This window comes from Paralichthys olivaceus, chromosome 4, assembly GCF_024713975.1.
Source record: "Paralichthys olivaceus isolate ysfri-2021 chromosome 4, ASM2471397v2, whole genome shotgun sequence".
NCBI classification, from domain to species: Eukaryota; Metazoa; Chordata; class Actinopteri; order Pleuronectiformes; family Paralichthyidae; genus Paralichthys; species Paralichthys olivaceus.
The window spans coordinates 16786946-16805116 of NC_091096.1; the positions used below are offsets into that span (position 1 = coordinate 16786946).

Sequence of the window (18171 nt, forward strand, 5' to 3'; positions counted from 1 at the left end):
TCCCTCGCTCCGTCCTTTGGTGAGAAAAGTACAGAAGTCTTTGACGTGATCAGCTTCCAGTCCTTTGGGTTTTTGTGTCTCAGTCAGAGCGAGGGTCATTCTCAGAGAGTGGCCTCCGTGGCCTCTGCTACCAAGGGTCCTTTTTTAAAGCCATGTACTCTATCACAGTTGTATTTCGCCCTAACAACACACCAAATGAACAAAAATTCACAGTCGTAAATACTTCAACATTCACCTCTCTCCTTTTTGTTTTTCTCTCTTTCATAAATGCCATTTACGTCAAATGCCCTGTGATTCAGTCTTCTTAATATCGGTCTCAGAAATAACACCTCCTGCTTTTGGGATCAGCTTGTGGGTGGATGACCTCTTTTTTTCCCCTCCTCCTCACACTTCTATAAGGCATGCTGGGCCAGGACCAGAGCCAACGCCAGGCTGGGGAGCAGAGCCCAGACGTTGGCACAGACGCAGGCGCCGTGATCCTCTGGCAGGCCCCGGGTCTCGCTCAGGCCACCGTCTCTTGGTTCAGGATACTGGGCAAGATAGAGGGACACACAGAGGGAGAGAGATGTGCAAAGGTTAGTCATGACTCAGATACTCATGCTGCTTTTCCTATTCTGGCATTTGAAGAGGGAAAGGAGTAGACGGCAGGGAAGTGAGACAGGACAGGGTCAGAGCTAAGGAGAGAGGGAAAAAAGGAAAAGTTGGATGTACATGTATCCATGGCATACCCTGTTTGGCATGAACATTAAGGGTTTGATCCACCAAATGTTTTGATATGTGAAGTGTATTTCAAGGGCCCTGCTGTTTAGTATGCTCTCTGCCTCTTAAATAACTTGGCAACGAAGGAAAAGCTTCTTGTGAGGATTTTTTTTCTGTTTTCTTAAACTCTTTTAGGTTGCGCCAGAAAGTCTTTAAACAGTTTTACATCTTATATTACAGCAAAAAACACACTCTGAAGTCAAACACACACTACAGATGCCAGAGACTGCTGTTGTTTTCTTTCAATATTTACTCACTCACTTTTTTAACGGGCAAAAACATAGCAACAACTCCAACTAATGAATGCAGAAATCTCTTTCTCTACATCTGTTAGTCTGTTCCTCAATTTCTCCGCTCATTTGATTGATTTCAAACTTGGCGGGTTTGTTGCTGAGGACTCTGGGAAGTGAAGTGTTTACTGTGAAGTGTTTTGGGTGTCACCGTTGTAACATCTCCAATGACTTTCATGATGGGCTCACAACTATAGACTGTAAAAGAAGAGGGACAACATGACTGCTCCCAAAAAGTTTCTGGATGCCACCTGCTGGCTGCCTGCAGTACAGGTCATAATCCCTGCCTAATCCCTGTTAGTGGATGGGACATGGACAAAACTAACAAGTCAATGAACACATCAAATTAAGGTTGCTCAAGTGTTTGTGGGGTAAGTTTGGTTTTGATTTGTTAATTTATGTTTTTAAAATGTTTATGATCACGCTTGGTCGAGTGTGTGTATCAGCAACTGCAATTCCATCGTCTGACTCTGCCTCCAAATGTACAAGATGGCAGTGTTTGTCTACAAGATATTTTTGCGTCATTTCTGGACAGTGGGAGGAAGTGGAGATGTGTCGTTCATATTTATGTAAAAAGTTGATGGTCACAACTCATTTACGTCACATGCTGTGTTTCTATTGCACCCATCAGACTATTTTTCACATAACAATGGGACAAACCAACAGGCACATTTTGAACAAGCATTTATTATAGTATTATTAAGCTTATAGTAAATGTATTGTGAGCAATATGTTCCTCTGATCAAGTTCAATCTTGGCGTGTTTCGACCAGAGTAAGTGTTACACAAGATTTTAACCTTAACCGTCCATCCAACTGATGATTCCACATCTGTCTGTCTGACTGTCTGTCTGTCTTTCTGTCTGCCTGATGGACAATTGTTATATCATCAATGACATCACAGAAAATGCACTTTAAATTTAAATAGTGGAGTTGAGCCCTATCTTGGCTCATCGGCACTGCCTTGAAGACAACTGGATGAGCTGTTTTCAAGAAACTGAAAGGAGAGCCAGATGGAGGCACAGACAGATGGACAACACACCAGTGCAGTTAACAGATACACAAAGAAAGTCAAGGTGTAGAGAATAAAAAGAACTAAAGATGGCAGATGGGGAAAAAACCTTGGAAAAGGAAGAAATTCTACGTTAGTTACCTGAAAGAACAAATAAGGGGTGAGCTAAAGAACAGCAAAACAAAGCTCTGCACTCTAAATAAATCTGAGAGGGGGGGTCCAGTTAGAATGTTAGATGATTTACAGACTTAGATGCACAGCTCCATGAACAGAAAGAGGACAACAATTGGAGGAAGAAGCCCTGCTGGGTGAGGCTCAGGTACAGCTCTCTGACAAAGACACTGGAGAGTTTGATGCTCCCTCAAAGGCTGAAGAACAAGGGAAATGTCCTAAACCCCAGGCTTCCCATCATGCCTAGCTGGAGGTGCACAGAGCAGAGAGCAACAAGATCAAAACCTCCTAGAAAAAGGGTGGAAGACCTGCTGGAGACTGAGCACCTCCCCATGCAGCAGGAGAAAACCTCCCTGTAGAATGAAATGGAGAAATCCAGATGCTTCTGTCTGGCTTAAGTTGACAATGAGAGAGTTGAAAAATAACCAGATGGCTGATCTGAGAGAAAATACAGGGATGCTAAGTGAGCGTCTCAAGTGGAGGCAGCAGACAACCTCCCTGCATGGATGAAATGGAGAAATCCAGAGCCTCCACTGTGGCTCAGCATGACAAGCTCAAACAAAAGAACAACGACCTTGGAGCAGCACCAAGGTAAGCTGAAGAAAAGCAAGGAGTAGAGTAGAAGCAGGAGAAATCCTCCCACAGGAGGAGAGAGTGAAATCCAGAGTCCCTTCTGCCTCAAGTGGACAATGAGAAAAGGTCCCCCTGGATGCACGTGAGAAAAAGAGGGACAAGTCTTTTCAGGAAAACTTGGCCTCAGTAAGAAATCAGTAGGAAGTGGAGCAGGAGTGGGACACGACAGAGACCTGTAGTAAAGTGAGTACAAGAGTGAGACTGCTAAAAAGAAAAAGTAAAAGAACACTTAGCGTAAAACTGAAACTGGTCTCCACCCCTATCACAGCCCCTCATCTTATGGATATGTGGTTATTTCATCTCATAATTGAGTCAGGCGCGTCAGGGCCATAGCCCAGTTATCCTATAGGGTTGGGTCAGACTAAACTGGCTTGGAGAAAATTATCTGGATCTGAAAAGACTAAATCAAACATCTTAAGCTACACAAATTTTGGCCATTGGTTTTTCTGTGTGGAGTTTTCCATGTTCTCCCCGTGTCTAAGTTGGTTTCTTGGCTGATGGCCTCATTTCATATAGTCCAAAAACATGCAGATTGGGGTTATTAACTGGACACTCACCGAGTGTCAGCTGGGATTGGCTCTAGCATCCCCCTGAAACCCTCAAAAGGATAAGCTGTATAGATAATGGATGGATGGATAAAAATCATGCACCGCCCACCATCTTTGCTTGTGCAGGGTTGACAGCAGTGCACATCAAGTATATTAGCTAGAATCAGCATTTTCAGCCAAACAGATCCAGACTGTTGTGCACCAAAAAATTGGTGACTAACATACAGACCTTGGTAAGTGAGGTTGGCTTTTGTTAGCTTGTAAGGTTTCATTACAGCAAGTATTGGCCAAACAAAACAATCTACAATGTTTTTAATTTTTCTTCTTTATGCTTATTCTCAGACCAGATATTAAACCCCATGACCTTCAGAGTTCCACTGTTATATCCACACTACAGTGCTTGGACTCATTATGCACTCATATAAAATGTTCAGCATGTTGAATATTTTTTCAATTTTCTCAAACATTTGCCTCCAAGTTAATAATAGTCTTGCTTGATTTGAAGATGCACCATTTTCAGTCCTGCACAGCAAGACATACAGAGGCACATCATGAGGAACGTGGAACATTTCCTCCTCCTCCTCCTCATCACCTAACCTTATTTTCACCAATGCAACCTCTGCAGAGATTGCACTTTAGTCAATTTTGCTGTACATAGAAAAAAAACCATCTACCCAGATGTTATCTTCCAGCACCTCATCTCCAACCGAGCAATGAAACACATAAAGGAGAAAATAAATAATGAAATAAGAAAATTGTGCTGAACTATATTAACAAGGCAATTTTTTGTATTTTACCTATAGGAGAGAAACAAGAAAAGAGAAAGAGAGGGAGGGAGAGAAAGAAGGGGTGTCTAAAATAGCCCCAGTTATCGCAGTACCTGTGCTTGTGTAGCCACATGCTGCACTGCAAAGAAATGGTTAAGTGACAGTTGCCAAAATCAGGGGAAAAAGCTACGGGTAGCTTGACAATGTACCAAACACATCCGCGACTAAAAGCCAATTAATTAGCAAGGGCAGTGATGTGTGGCAGCAGCCTGTTGACATGAGTCCAGATCTCTGACTGCAGCCAATATCCACACACACACTTAGACTGGTGCACAAAAACAAGTGGCTAAAAGCACAAATGTGCACCGTGACTGAATACACAACATGTCAAAACAGGCATTTATTCAGTCATTTATTCATGCTTTAACACATGCTCAGAAAGAAAGGGAGGATGGAAAACATCCACAAGTCTTTGTTTGAGCTGTTGATAAGAGTATATCACATTCGTCAATGAGGCAACTCAGGTAACTACACATGTAGAGAGCATGTGTTTTCATTATCGATCGGCAATGTCAAATTTACAGTGCGCTGCGGCTGCATTTCCCAAGGCTATACTCATCGAATAGCCCAGAGTTGCGCAGTTACAGTCCACAATCAATTCAATTAAATTGAGCTGAAAATCAACACGACAGTGTAGCATGGGAACACAGAGACCACCAGCTTCCCAATGGTTAAGAGGTTAGAGGGGGATTTTTGGGCAAACCACTTTGCAAACAAAAATAAATTTGAACTTTTTTGTGTCAAGTGAGGGCATTAAAATTCAAATCATACCAACAATCATGAGACAAGTAATTTAGAAGAGTTTACAGTTTATTTAACCAAACTCTACAGAGACACATCAGTGTACTGAAAAAATAGTTTTTCCACATAAAGCAGGATTTGTGATGGAGACTTCATTGACTTACAATGTTTGAATAATCAAGCTTCAGCCCATATGTTTATTTGCTGAGGACGGGATAAAGTCCACAACCACTGACCATTTTGAATAATCATGCATTTAATTGGCTGAAAATACAGCAGCTGCACGACTAGTGTGAATAAGGTTATTCATAGACTGTTGATTCCTTTTTTAATATTTTTTACATCCATCCATCCACTTTAATGTTCTAATCATAGGGTTGGAAGGAAGGCTAACACATTAATTATTCATAGATATTTGTAATTATATAAAATGTGTTATTTTTTCAGGTTGCCTTACTGGTTAGAGACATCCGTCCATCCATCTATCCAACCATTATCTATACCTTATCCTTTCAGGGTTGCAGAGTGAGCTACAGCAGATCCCAGCTGACATTGGGCAGTGTGCACACACTTATGGTCAATTCGGAGTCTCAAATTAACCTAACCCTAATCCAAATGTTTTTAAACTGTGGGAGGGAACCAAAATCCATCCATTCTTCCATCCGTCACAAACTGAATATGTTCTGTTACCCAAGCTTGTACACATGTGCCCACACAGTGTGAGTGTGTGTGTGCTCGTCGACCGCCTTGAGATTTACCGCCCTGGACAGTCAGTCTTCTGCCAGGAGGACTCATACCATAACAACACTCCCCCAATTTATCTGCCATGGAAGTTTGACAAGTTTTAATTGCCAGGCATAGTTGTCTGAGAACATAGGGCCGCCCAAAATGTCCCTACCAGCTCCCTCTCTAATTATAAACTTCCTGCTTGAGTAATCACACGTCTTATTGTTTCCTAATTACCATTTTTACAATAAATTAAACACCACGCTGCAGTGAGACAGGCGCGGAGCGGTGCATCAATACTGACATACACACACTTGGAGAAAGCACTTCCACCGTCCATTCCCCCCCCTGCTATCCCCTCTCTTTTTCTCTCTCTCTCTCATTCTCCCTCCAATACCTTTCCCCGACATACACACTGCAATTGTTATCACTGATGCTTGTTCATTAATTTTACTCTTTGCAACATTTTTAAGGTTTTAATTTGCTGTCTTCACAACAATAAGGGCCTCTGCATAAAGGACTGCGTGACTCGGGTGCAGAGGGACCATTTAATGGTTGTGAAAGCCCCTGGAATTATTCAAAATAGATGTCTCAATGGTAGTCACTCATTCAGCATGCAAATCTACATTCATAAACATTTCACGCTGCTTGGAGTTTGTGTGTATCAGTAATAGTCACTGGAAAATTATGTAAACAATACCATCAACAGCGTTTCATAAAGTACACTTTCATAACACAGTGTCTAATTCAGCCAAGTTTGGAAACTGGGCCTCCTGCAAAGGTAAAAAACATCATTAGTCTTATAGCAGAAGGCTGCATGCCACATCTAAAATACATCTGTAAAACAGTACAATATTTCACTGTGAAAACTAATCCCACTCAACAGCTGGACAAAAGGGAAATAAATAAAAAAGAACCCTCCTTGGCCCAAAGTGCTGTGTGAAATATTTCTGTCCTGTTCAAGAGAGACAGAGACAGGTAGTGTTTGGCGGACAATACGCTTCTGTCTTTTTCACATTTTATTTGAAGAGAAAATGAACATGCATTGTTGCAGCACAGCAAAGAGTGGAGTGTTTTTTTTCTTGATCCAGACGGTGAACCCAGTTATGGCAGAGTTGACTGCAGTCTTCAGAGAAGACAGCATTCAGCAGAGAACAGGCCCTGGGCCAGTATTTTAGAACCTCTAATCCAGATTAAAAACCCCATCCCCCATTCCTTTCACTGCCTCATTGTGTGTGAGAGAAATATACTATTTCAACCAAATGTCATCATCTTGGGTGTAGCATGAACTGTCTTATCATAAAGTGTATGTTCTGATGTGCCAATTGCTTTAACAAGCAAAGAGATTGAATGTGATGTGAATATGAATGGTGCAGTGAGTTGAGCATTATGGTCTTGCCACTATACAAAATCCTCCTTTTATGGAAGGAGAGTGGAGGAGTGTTTTTGTCGTTCGTCTTGTAATGGGTCATTTTGAACAATTTTATGCAAAGAACTTGATGGAAACTGCTAAAAATGTAGAGAGTGTATCTGTGCCGCAGCAAATCATATCTGTTAAAATTTTAAACAGTGGGTCGACCTATAAAATGACAGACTTCAGCATTTAACACCCTTAATTCGAAAAGCCTCCCTGATTGTGGAGCAGGCAGGAAATAATGAATCTGCGTTACACTTTGCATATAAATTGCAATGCAACAATCAGTGTAAACCTATTACCTTTGGGATGGCGATGAATGTAGGTTCTGAGGTGCCCGTTGACCAGTTCCACCCGATCTTCGTCATCGCTGAGGGGCCTGGGACAGGCGCACTTTTGTTCTGCATGTTATCTATCCCATAACCATAGGCCTGAATGGCATTTCCTGCAGGGACAGAGATATAAAGTCATTTGTTTTTCGACTTGCCATCCCAGCGAAAAGCCAGCAAGCAGACAGACAGCTCTAAGTCAACTTCTTGGTCTCCTGCCCAATCTTTGGCAACGAGGGAACGAGGGAGGGCGGAAAGGGATTGGGGAATGAAGTAGAAAAAAGAAGAGTAAGGAGAGGAACTCTTTTTTTGCTTTGTCAGTAAGCTTGAGAGTGGTTCGTCAAACTAATCAAAAACAGCAATCAAATGCCTACTTGTGAAATCTGTCACTGCTGCTCAAGATTTAATGAACTGGTGCAGTGCCGTTCTAAGCCTGTTTGTTTGGAATGTTCTTTTCTCTTGTCCTGTGCTAATGCTCTGGAGCTACTTCAGAATTATTCATTGTCATTAGTGAGTCCTCCTTAAACAGTTCCACAATATACTGTCACTTTTTATTGTTTGTGTGTTGGACTTTGTGTGCAGAACTTTTTATAAACAGTCTATGATGCAGAATAAAGTTAGAAAACGTTTTCATCCTACCTGGTTTATCTGTAATGAAGAATTTTACATAAAATGCCACAATATTCAGACCCGAGTTCACAACTTTTCAAAATAAAAGCTCTGTAATTCAGCTCGATATAAAGCTTTGTTTTGTACAGCAATAAAACAAACTTGTGCTTTTACTTTGAAGACAAATTGCCAAACGGGAGGGGATTCCATGAATGTGTGAAAGAAAAATAGTCACATTAGTGTGAAGCCAATAAGATGAATGGTTTCTGAGATATGCATTGTGAAATTAGTAGGAGAATGTCTAACATGTTTATTATCCACAAATTATCCTTCCATAAGAGAATCCTGCACTCACACATACACATAACTTTGTTCCTTTGCTCAGTACAAAAAAAACCTTTCATGTGGCAACAGTTGCTGTCAAATTGCAACAGGCTGACCAAACAGGGGCATAATTTATGCTCCTGAGATGATGAACCCCAATTTGTTTGCCGGCAGTTGTACACTTAGAATGTGGAATCTCTTCAGAGTAGCAAATCAATCAGCTCAAACAGAGGAGAGTGCTTGTGTGTGTGCCCGCGGATGTCGTGTACACGCATGCGTGTCATTTTGTGTTTCTAAGTGCATGTGTGAGTCTCTGCAAAAATGTGATAAATCCCTGTTCTGTCAGCTTTTCAGCTAGATATGGTAAAATAGAGGCTGAGCACCTTTTCACTGCTCATCCGTTTAAAACATGAGGCTTGTTTCTCTTTGTTCAGCCGGAGAGAAGGCAAGGCATGTAATTGCTTGGCAACCACCTCCATTATAAGGTCAGCATGCAGAGATTACTTTGAATAGATTTATGTTACTGATCAAATTCAAAACATTCCCAAACAAAGGACAAATGGCATTTCCCACCACCACACAAAGGATGGATAGGATAGTTATGGAACACACATGCTTAATGGGATGGACACACACACACACACACACACACACACACACAGTCCTTAGTAATCCCAATGCATGGCCACATAGATTTGTCTGTCACAACCTCTGTCCACCTACACACTGTTGTGATACACACACAGGTGCACATACTATACAGTGAATCACACATAGACACATACAGCTGCACACTTGAACATACAAAAGAACCCTTAATGTTTCTCATTCTGTTCAACAACACTGGTGTTTCGGCTGCTGCTGGAGAATAAAAGCACAGAGAGTGGTGAAGAGCTGGTGAAGTACTGCTGAGACATGCGATGTTATGCATCTGTTTGTCAGGGTTGGCTATGGCTAGCTATCCCTCTACAGATGCTATAAGACGGGGGAATAAAGTCATAAATAAAACCAGTTGGCTCGAGGGCCTCCACAAAGAATGTTTTACTGTGCCCAAATGTTCCGCTGAGTGATTAAGCTCATTGCCAATGGCAATTCATTTTTTTAATGACTCTGGGTAAGTTTTTTCCCATAACCCGTGGGCATAGCCTGCATTGCCCTACCTGCAGGGACAGATTGAACAAGAGATAAGGGAGGAAAGAACAAGATGAGAGAAGAGAGATAGGGAGGGGAAGGAATTGAGAAATCAAGCCTTAGACTATGTTTGGATTATAAGTATGTGTAATATCCTCTGGATTCCTCACATATTTTACTCAACCATATATAAAACATTTCTTTTTTCATTTTCGACAATTGAAATTGTAAGTAAACGTGGGAGAGTGGTGTAGAACACATGGTTTTCATTTAAGAGTGTGCTTTGGTTTGTCGATCAATGGAAAAACTCATTTACTGTAAAAGTGAAAAGATGGGGGTCAGGGGGAGCTGAAAAATAATCTGTCACACACACACACACACACACACACACGTATATATACATATACACCCACTCATTTATATATACAGTATGACAAACACTTTTATTCCCACTACACATACATACAGACACACACACACATATATGTTTGTATATATACATAACCATCCACACATTTATATATAAAGTATAACACACACACACACACACACACACACACATACATACATATATACATGCACTCAAACTATCAGCACATGTATATATACAGTATAACACACATACACACCTATATATTCAGTATATACATACATATATACAGTATACATATAAGTATATGTATCTACATATACGTGTATACTGTATTCTCCCTGTTGTGTCGAAGTTTATCGCTTGACTGCAGAGAGGAGATGCTGCATTTTGTGTTATTTTTCAAGACGCCTCCTCAGCTCCCAGCCTCATCCCTCATCCCGCACACTCAGCTAAAACGGTACCCCAGCAATCTATTGAAATGGTCTGAAAGCATTATCCACACAATGGAACATGTTAAAGGCAATGGTGTCTTGTAGCGCTGATGACACTGCTCGCTCCGGCATAGCAAGGAAGGAGCTGTCTGTATTTAACGCCACAGTGAAAGAAAATAAATCATAGGGATGTTTGGGGTAACCACTCTGTCATGCTGCACTCTGTGTGTTAGGCATTAGATATACAGATGTTATATATTTTAGCTTAACCTATTATTTCATTTGTGCAAGATCTTTTCTTTTCATGAAACTCTTCTCTTGAAAGGAATAAGCCCTTTAACGCTCTCAGATTGAAAGTGAAAATGACATGCAAATGGTTTCTTTTGTATTAAAGTCTGGACAGATCTCGCCTGGAGGACGGATGAGGACTGATAAAAAATTACTCCTGTCTGAAGAACTAAGAACATTTAATTTCAACTTAATCACTGGGCAAAGGGGTGTCCATGGATAAGCTGAAACTGTGTAGCAGAGAAATCCGTCCGTCCATACGCTCATTCATCCATAAATATTTTTCTCTTAATCCTTCCAGCTTTATTTCCTCCTTTGTAATAACCAACTAAAAAAATTATGAATTATTTCACATTTAATTTAAATAAAATAAATAAATTATAAGTTCATTTTCTTTTGAAAATGTAATACCAGGAGACAGTCTCCTGACTCTGACCAACTCAGCTGCCATTTTCTTATCCACTGCCTTCGTTAAAATAGCAAATACACTTGCGCCCATCAGCTTGTTTTGTTGTCTTAAAATGAGATGTGGTCAGGCGCATTGTTGGTACGTTGCTCTCTAGCAGAAGACGATTGTGTGATTGACCAACAAAAACCTGTTCTGAAGTCAGTGGCACAGTAGTTTATCAAGAAAGTATTATGCACCTTCATAGGCTGTTGCACAATGTGTATACATTCTGCCTCCTCTCACGCCTGCTTCACCTCAGGGAGCTTTGGTGGAATCCTGCTGTTACGCTAGATGGTCTGCTTGAGCTCTTTCACTTTGAGGATGGGTAGAAAAGTGTCTCCTGCAGAAAGTGCTTTTTCTTCTTAACTGACAAGTCCACCGTCATAATAGCAACACACCGATGTGCGATGGCTTTTAAAAGGAATGTGAAATGTCAATCTGATTAGTTTATTGCATGTCACATGCTACATGACCACATGATTAATTAAGAGACCATGTCCAAACTTTTTTTTTCTGCCTTTGAATTGAGTGGATTGAACATACCCCAGATGCACTTGCAGCGTGCACTTGGATCATAGAGCCTTTGGACGTCTGAAGTAGCTGGTAATGCCCACCTGCTGCCCCACTCATTATCTCCACCATCCACCCTTCATCACATCCACAGCTACAGCTATCTCATGGGGGTGCTCAAAAACATTGAAAAACACAATCTGACATGAAACTATTAAAGTTGCATTAGATCGATGTTCATGGTTCACTCTACTCTTACATGGCAGCAAGAGTAACTAATGCATCACACGCTCGTGCTCTTATCAATATTACATGACTGCTGGACCCCTATCAGTTACAAAGCACATTTGAAATGCATGCAGAGTATTCTGTGTGTCGGGATGGCTCACTTAGGCATTTGTTTTCCGTGAAGTACCGCAGGAAGTTCATACATTGCTCTTCTTGGTTTCCGCTGCCCTTACAGGTGCACCACGGGGATATGGTCCAGTTGGAGAAGCTGCTGTCAACATAGTTGGGAGTCATTTCGGTCCCTATGAGAACATCCACACACACACACACAGAAACACACACACACACATTAGGACAAACAGTTATGGGTCACTAATGGACAATAATGGACTACATCTATTGCAAATAGTATATAAAATGGACAACAAGACGTTAGTCATAGGGATGAGTTTGTGCTGTTTGGATTTATGGGAAGGTGGTGAAGCATTCTGTTGCTTAATTTTAGATGTAAAGAGGCCATTATATTATGAATATTTTCAAAGTAGGTGCTTTAGGAAGTGTTTGTGTGTGTGTTTGTGTGTGTGTGTGTGTGTGTGTGTGTGTGTGCACTGTTTGAATAAAGCACTGCTGTACTAAAACATTTTACTTTTTCTGTGTTGATGCTTTCAGGTGGAGTCAGGGGTGTTAGATGCACTTTGTGTAACATTTCCCAGAGAAATCCAGGAAACACTATAACATATTATCACTTCATACTGCACAATTTATGACACGGTGGGGAGGCACCGACTGATAATGAAATATGGACACTTCAGCAACCGCTATACTTTATACTTCATCTACATTTGCATTTCAAACTCTGCAAACTGCTGCCACAACATGACCGAGGTGCTGCTATCGAACATTGGCTGGGATTGAAAAATATGTGCAAGCTGCTCTGTGCACATTGTCTGAGCAACGTTGAATATGAGCAAACAGATGGTCATCAAGTGTTTTAATTAAGTAAACACGCTCTCTGTGCCTCTACTCCCTAATTACTTCTAGTAGTGAACTGATGTCCAGTGCACTGGGGGGAACTATCAGGCCAGGAGGGAAGAAGACAGAGTCTCAGGGCGCTGCCTGCCCGTCATGATAAAAATGAAGGCGCAACAGGTTGCTGTCACACCGTCTCTTCTACAAGCTCCCTGTAACCATCACTCTTTAGCTCACCGTCTATCTGAAGTTTTAGAAAATTACTGTGACATGTGGGGATAAAAGTGTGCGTCTGTTTGTCTCCTGCCACTTCACTCCCTGACACACTCCCACTCCATCACAGTGTCACCCCACAGCCGCGGCTGCACTGACCGATGAGCCTCGCGTAGGAGGCCAAGCAGGCCTGGTGATTGTCTTGGTTGGGACAGGTGCTCACTGTGTGCTCCGTCATCCAGCAGTTCACCAGGTAATCAGCCAGCCGAGACCTGCAACAGCAAACAGGAGAGAACAGCACAGGCAGAGAATGAGAGGCGGGGTCGTAAACTCAAAGCACACAACAGATGATCACGCACATACACATATTCAAAGTGCCAGACCTAATTTTTTGGCACGGTGTTTACTCGGGCGCAGCTGCCAATTGTGACTAGCATCAAACTGGAATAGTATATGCAACATCTGTTTCAGGGACGTTACAACAGGTGTCCTAAATAGCAACCAGGTCTCACTCACGTCTCCCGATGTCGACTATTTTCACAACATGCAACATAAAACCCACAGGAAGGGCATTTGTGTAAGGATGAGCATAATATCATGTGTCTCCTCTGCATATCCCAGACATCTTGACTGTCTCCCAAAGTCACTTTCCCCCAACAAAGCGAGGGAGCTGATAAAGATAGTATGTTTTTGTTTCGGTGTGTGTTTGTGATAAGAGCTTTAAGTCTGCGGAGGCCCCCAGGGTGGCATTGCTAATCCACTTAAGTAGGTTTATTGGGAGTAGCGTGTGCAAAGTTAGTCTGTCTGTACTGTTCACATCACAGCTGCCCACTAAATGAATCACAATCCATCGCACATTTCTCCCTCTCTACTCCTTCCTTCAGTGGCTCGCTTTCTCCCTCTCCCTCTGTCATGACTCATTCACTCTGACCTGGTCTGACCAATTTTTTCAGCCTTAAATTCAAAGGTACTCAAACGCACCTCGGGCTGTAGTGTCCTTTTCGAAAACAAACAAGCTTGCATGCACACACGCATTTGTGCGTGTGCAACCACACACACACACACACACACACACACACACACACACACACACACACACACATATATGACTGAAAGTGTTTTCTGGCTGGTGTCCACTTGGTTCCTAACTTCTGGGCAAGTTCCGCTATACCTGACAAACATCAGTTTGGGTTTGACTTGACTCATTGATGACAGCTGCTCTGATGGCCCACTCCTCTTGTCTCAGTCTCTCATAGAGTCGTTTGCTTCAGTGTCTTTTTTACAAGGTGCCGTGAGGGTGAATTTTAATAGCAATACATCATTATCTGATTCATTGTGACATGTTTTAACTGCCATAAATAATTGACGTGCCATCTAGATGCCAGCCAGAGTGCGAGGATTTATCTAAGCCAGGAGGTCACTGTCGGTATCCTGGAATAATTTATCATTTTGGAAAAATACCATCATGTAAATTAGATAGCTTTTAGCATCAAGATGGGAAGGTTTTTGGTGGATTGTATTTTTCTGGACAGAATCAGAGAATGGTATTAATCTTCTCATGTAATTATCAATGTGAAAGTGAATTAACACATTTTTAAACATGCACTTTAAAGTATTTATGTCAATCACGTTTTTGTGTTGATAACAAACTCAGAAAATATGTTCACTTTCTCGAATAAGGTGACGTTGATTTTGTCCAATAGAATATTTATTACCTTCAATGAGGAGGTTATGTTTTTGTCTGTGTTTGGTGGTTAGCAGGATTATGTAAAAAAAACACCCAACAGATTTCCATGAAATTTTGAGGAGGTCTGGGTAATGTCCCAAAGAAGAACTAATTAAATTTTGGTGTGGATCCAGGGGCTGGTTTAGGATTTGTTTTCTTACTCTTTTCAACATTGTGAGATGGGGTGTCATGCAACATTTTCCTTGATTTATCAGAATAATTCATGGATCTTGATGAAGGGAACTGATAACTATGAGTGTGTGCAATTAGGTGCAGATCCCCCAAAAAATCAGGAATTTCAATTAGGTTTCATAAGGGGTGCCATTGTAGTATTTTCTGATATCTTCAATGACACAAACTGCAGTTCACAAAAGGAAAACATGTATCTTTACCAGCTGATGGCAATTTTCACATAAGTAATGACTGTCTCAAACTGGATGTGTGATACTAACTATCTCATGTTAAAACGCTACAGATGAACCCTGTAAATATGTTTTAAATAGTTGTCAGTACTTGAAGAAATATGAGAATAATACTTGTTCTTATGTGTGCATTTTCACATCACAACTGTAAGAGATTCATTGTGACTTCTTATCTGTTTATCTGGACACTTATGTGAGAAAGTTTGTCGGATGCATCTACAGTGTTGCATTCATGCACTAACTTAGATATTCATAATTAAAAAAGTGCTGACAGCTGCATTGCACAATAGCCTAAATAGGTGGAATGTTGTTGTCACAGAAATTAGCATAGTGCCTTGTCTTTAAATATGCATTGCAGCTGTGTTGCTTATTATATGTTCGGCAGTTCGAGGTGATGCTTGATCTCTTATTCATCATTTTGTGCCTTTTTCATGGGGTTCTACACTAATTGGATAAGAGGAGATGCATTGTAATGACACAGCCAATATCTGCATGTTTATCTACCAAACACTGAGTCTATTGCTTCCAACCACATTGTTTTTCGGGAAACTCAGAGAGGAGGATGCATGAAACATATAGAGTCAAATGCTAGAATTTATCAGAGACAGTGTGTTGTTGGCCACCAATACTGTTCTGCTGCATCCCGACTCTGTGAATAAGAAGACAGGCAGAATCAGCTCAGGGGTAATGTAGGGTGATGAGGTAACAATCTCCTGTCTGTCCGTCTCTGTCCGTCTCTCTCTTTCACCATGGCGGCTAGTGTAGTGTGATGAGCTTGGGCCTCCAGCAGCAAACCCCACTCAGACTCACTTCATTACTCCAACTCCATCTCCATCCGCCCTCCTATCAAATCACCCGGAGAGACTCTCGACGTGACACACTGCTAACACATCGAAAGCCTCGCTTCAGAAAACGGGACATAAGCTTGCTCCAGCATGGCTGGAACGACTGATAGAGCGAGTACACAAGTTCGCAAACACATGCACACTCAAATATCAACGTAGCGCCTGATGTTCATTCACAAAAGAAACACACACACTGTCCTCCTCACTCACAGATCGCACTCATCCACCCTCAGTCTGTTCACAGAGAAAGAAGGCACTTGTGCTCACAATCACACCACAGATGATAAAAAAAGATACAACAGACAGGGGAGAGAGAGCAACTCTATTGCACCTATACAAAGCAACCTTTAGAGCCACATTTTCCATTTTTTTATTTCTGAGAGCCAAAGGCTCCTTTACTTTCATGCTAACAAAGAATCTGAACGTCAGACTTCTGCAAGAAAGGCAAAGACCACAGAAAATTTTAAAGAAACTGAACAAGAACCATGTTTCTTTTGAGAAGCGGAGCTTTTTCAGACAATGACGGCTTAAAAACAGTAATTTAAAGTTTAGAGAGGTGTCCTGAGTGTTCAGACAATGGTGTTCCAAAACCAGGATGCAGCACATTTCATGGCGTCCAAGGGCTTTCCATTATACCTCGGCGAAGCGCCACTCGCTGCTGAAATTACAGGCTGTCTGACTCAACAGAGTTTTATGGTCATTTCAGCCACTCAGCCCCTGGGGAAGTGGCACGGGAGCCCCCACAGAGGTAGACTTCTTTCATCCAACCTGACACTTTAAACACTGTGATTTGGCTGAGCGCTGAGTGCCTGTCCATCCAGCTTGGCAGTAATAGAAAACTAATGGCTTTTTATATGGATTCTTATTCCTATCACTTGATGCCCATGACAAACAATGTGACTCAAATCAGATGAGTGTCAGTCTTGGAAACCATTTCCTCATGAAGGAGGAGAGGCAGCAGGGAAAAAAATGGTTATCAGACTCCAAAGTCCTCTAAGAGCTTCCTCTCTACATCAAAACCAGTCTATTGAGAGTCCTATCTGGTTTAGTGACTTCCCCTCTGTGCCCCGTCTCCAAATATGACTTCTACGCATGATAATTTCTGTTAAATGTGAAATTACGGCTCTTCGCTCTTATCGCTTGCCTCAGTCTTCCATCTAGAGAGCCTTTAGAAACCCATATCTCTCATTCATCTACAGAAAGCATTACAATAAGCATGACACAATAGCTGCCAACATAATCAAAGTTACATGAAGCAAATGAGGAAAACAAAAGATGTTTCCCTCAGCTCTGCCCCACAACGCTTTTACCCCTCACGCCTTTCTTTGTGTCTGTTGTGTTGCTATGACCTTATCTCTCCTCGTCTGTCCTCTCCTCCCCTTGCATCTCCTTCTCTGTCCCCTCCTCTTCTGTCCCCTCCTATTACTGTCCTCCTGTCCCTGTACAAACTGATTTTCATTGCAGCCTCAAGTGTTGATTTGCAAACTCGTGGTGAGGGAATTTGACCCTGGTTCGATCAATAGGACTCGACAGCCTTGTGTGTCCTTTTTGTCATTTGATGTTGACTTTGTCTGCCACAGTAAACAAATTGCCTTGGCAAAGCTGATATTTTACTATTACTCACTTTTGAATTTTCTGCATTGTGCAGCACGGCTCATTACATCATGACAATTTTTATGAAAAGCCCAATAACAGCACTGACCTTGTCAGTGGAGTGCTATGAATATATTTTAATAAAAGGTTATAACGTCTGCCAAAGAAATTTGTTTCTTCCCACTAAAAGACTGCTTTTTATTTTCTCATAAATTGTTCAGCAATGACGGCAATCAGCTCTGCCTTCGTTAAATTTCTACTTGTGACCCTGAGACGGTGTCTGTGTTGCCCCCTTTGTCGAAGGTGATTGCGCATTTAACCCTCAGCTACTTTCTCCTCACTGTCCCTTGACTGAGGCCTGCCTCTTTGACAGCACTGTACTCATTGTGATTCCCAGTCAATACTGTAAAAGGGCATTGTGGACAGATGGCATTCAGTCAAAACACAAGGCAGTTTAACTTTGCTGTCACATGACACAACCTTTCGCCCGCTTACTCAGCAGAGAATTGAAACCCAGACAAAAAAACATGTCAGCTGACAGCACCTCCCCTGCATTATTTAGCAGAATATCCAAAGTTACAAGAACGGGTCAAAACCCAGACTTTGGCTGGAA

General features: G+C 41.7%; 1 protein-coding gene across 1 annotated transcript in view; it reads right to left on the reverse strand.

Annotated features, from left to right (window-relative positions):
- Positions 1-246: 246 nt before the first annotated feature.
- LOC109633626 (GDNF family receptor alpha-2-like) overlaps positions 247-18171 on the reverse strand; it is a 50068-nt gene continuing 32143 nt past the window's right edge. Inside the window, exons 5-8 of the mRNA XM_020093636.2 lie at positions 13132-13244; positions 11952-12092; positions 7422-7564; positions 247-530 (exon numbers count right to left, since the gene is read on the reverse strand). Coding sequence (XP_019949195.1) covers positions 393-530; positions 7422-7564; positions 11952-12092; positions 13132-13244 — 535 coding nt within the window. The 3' untranslated portion in view covers positions 247-392. The remainder of the gene's footprint in view (positions 531-7421; positions 7565-11951; positions 12093-13131; positions 13245-18171) is intronic.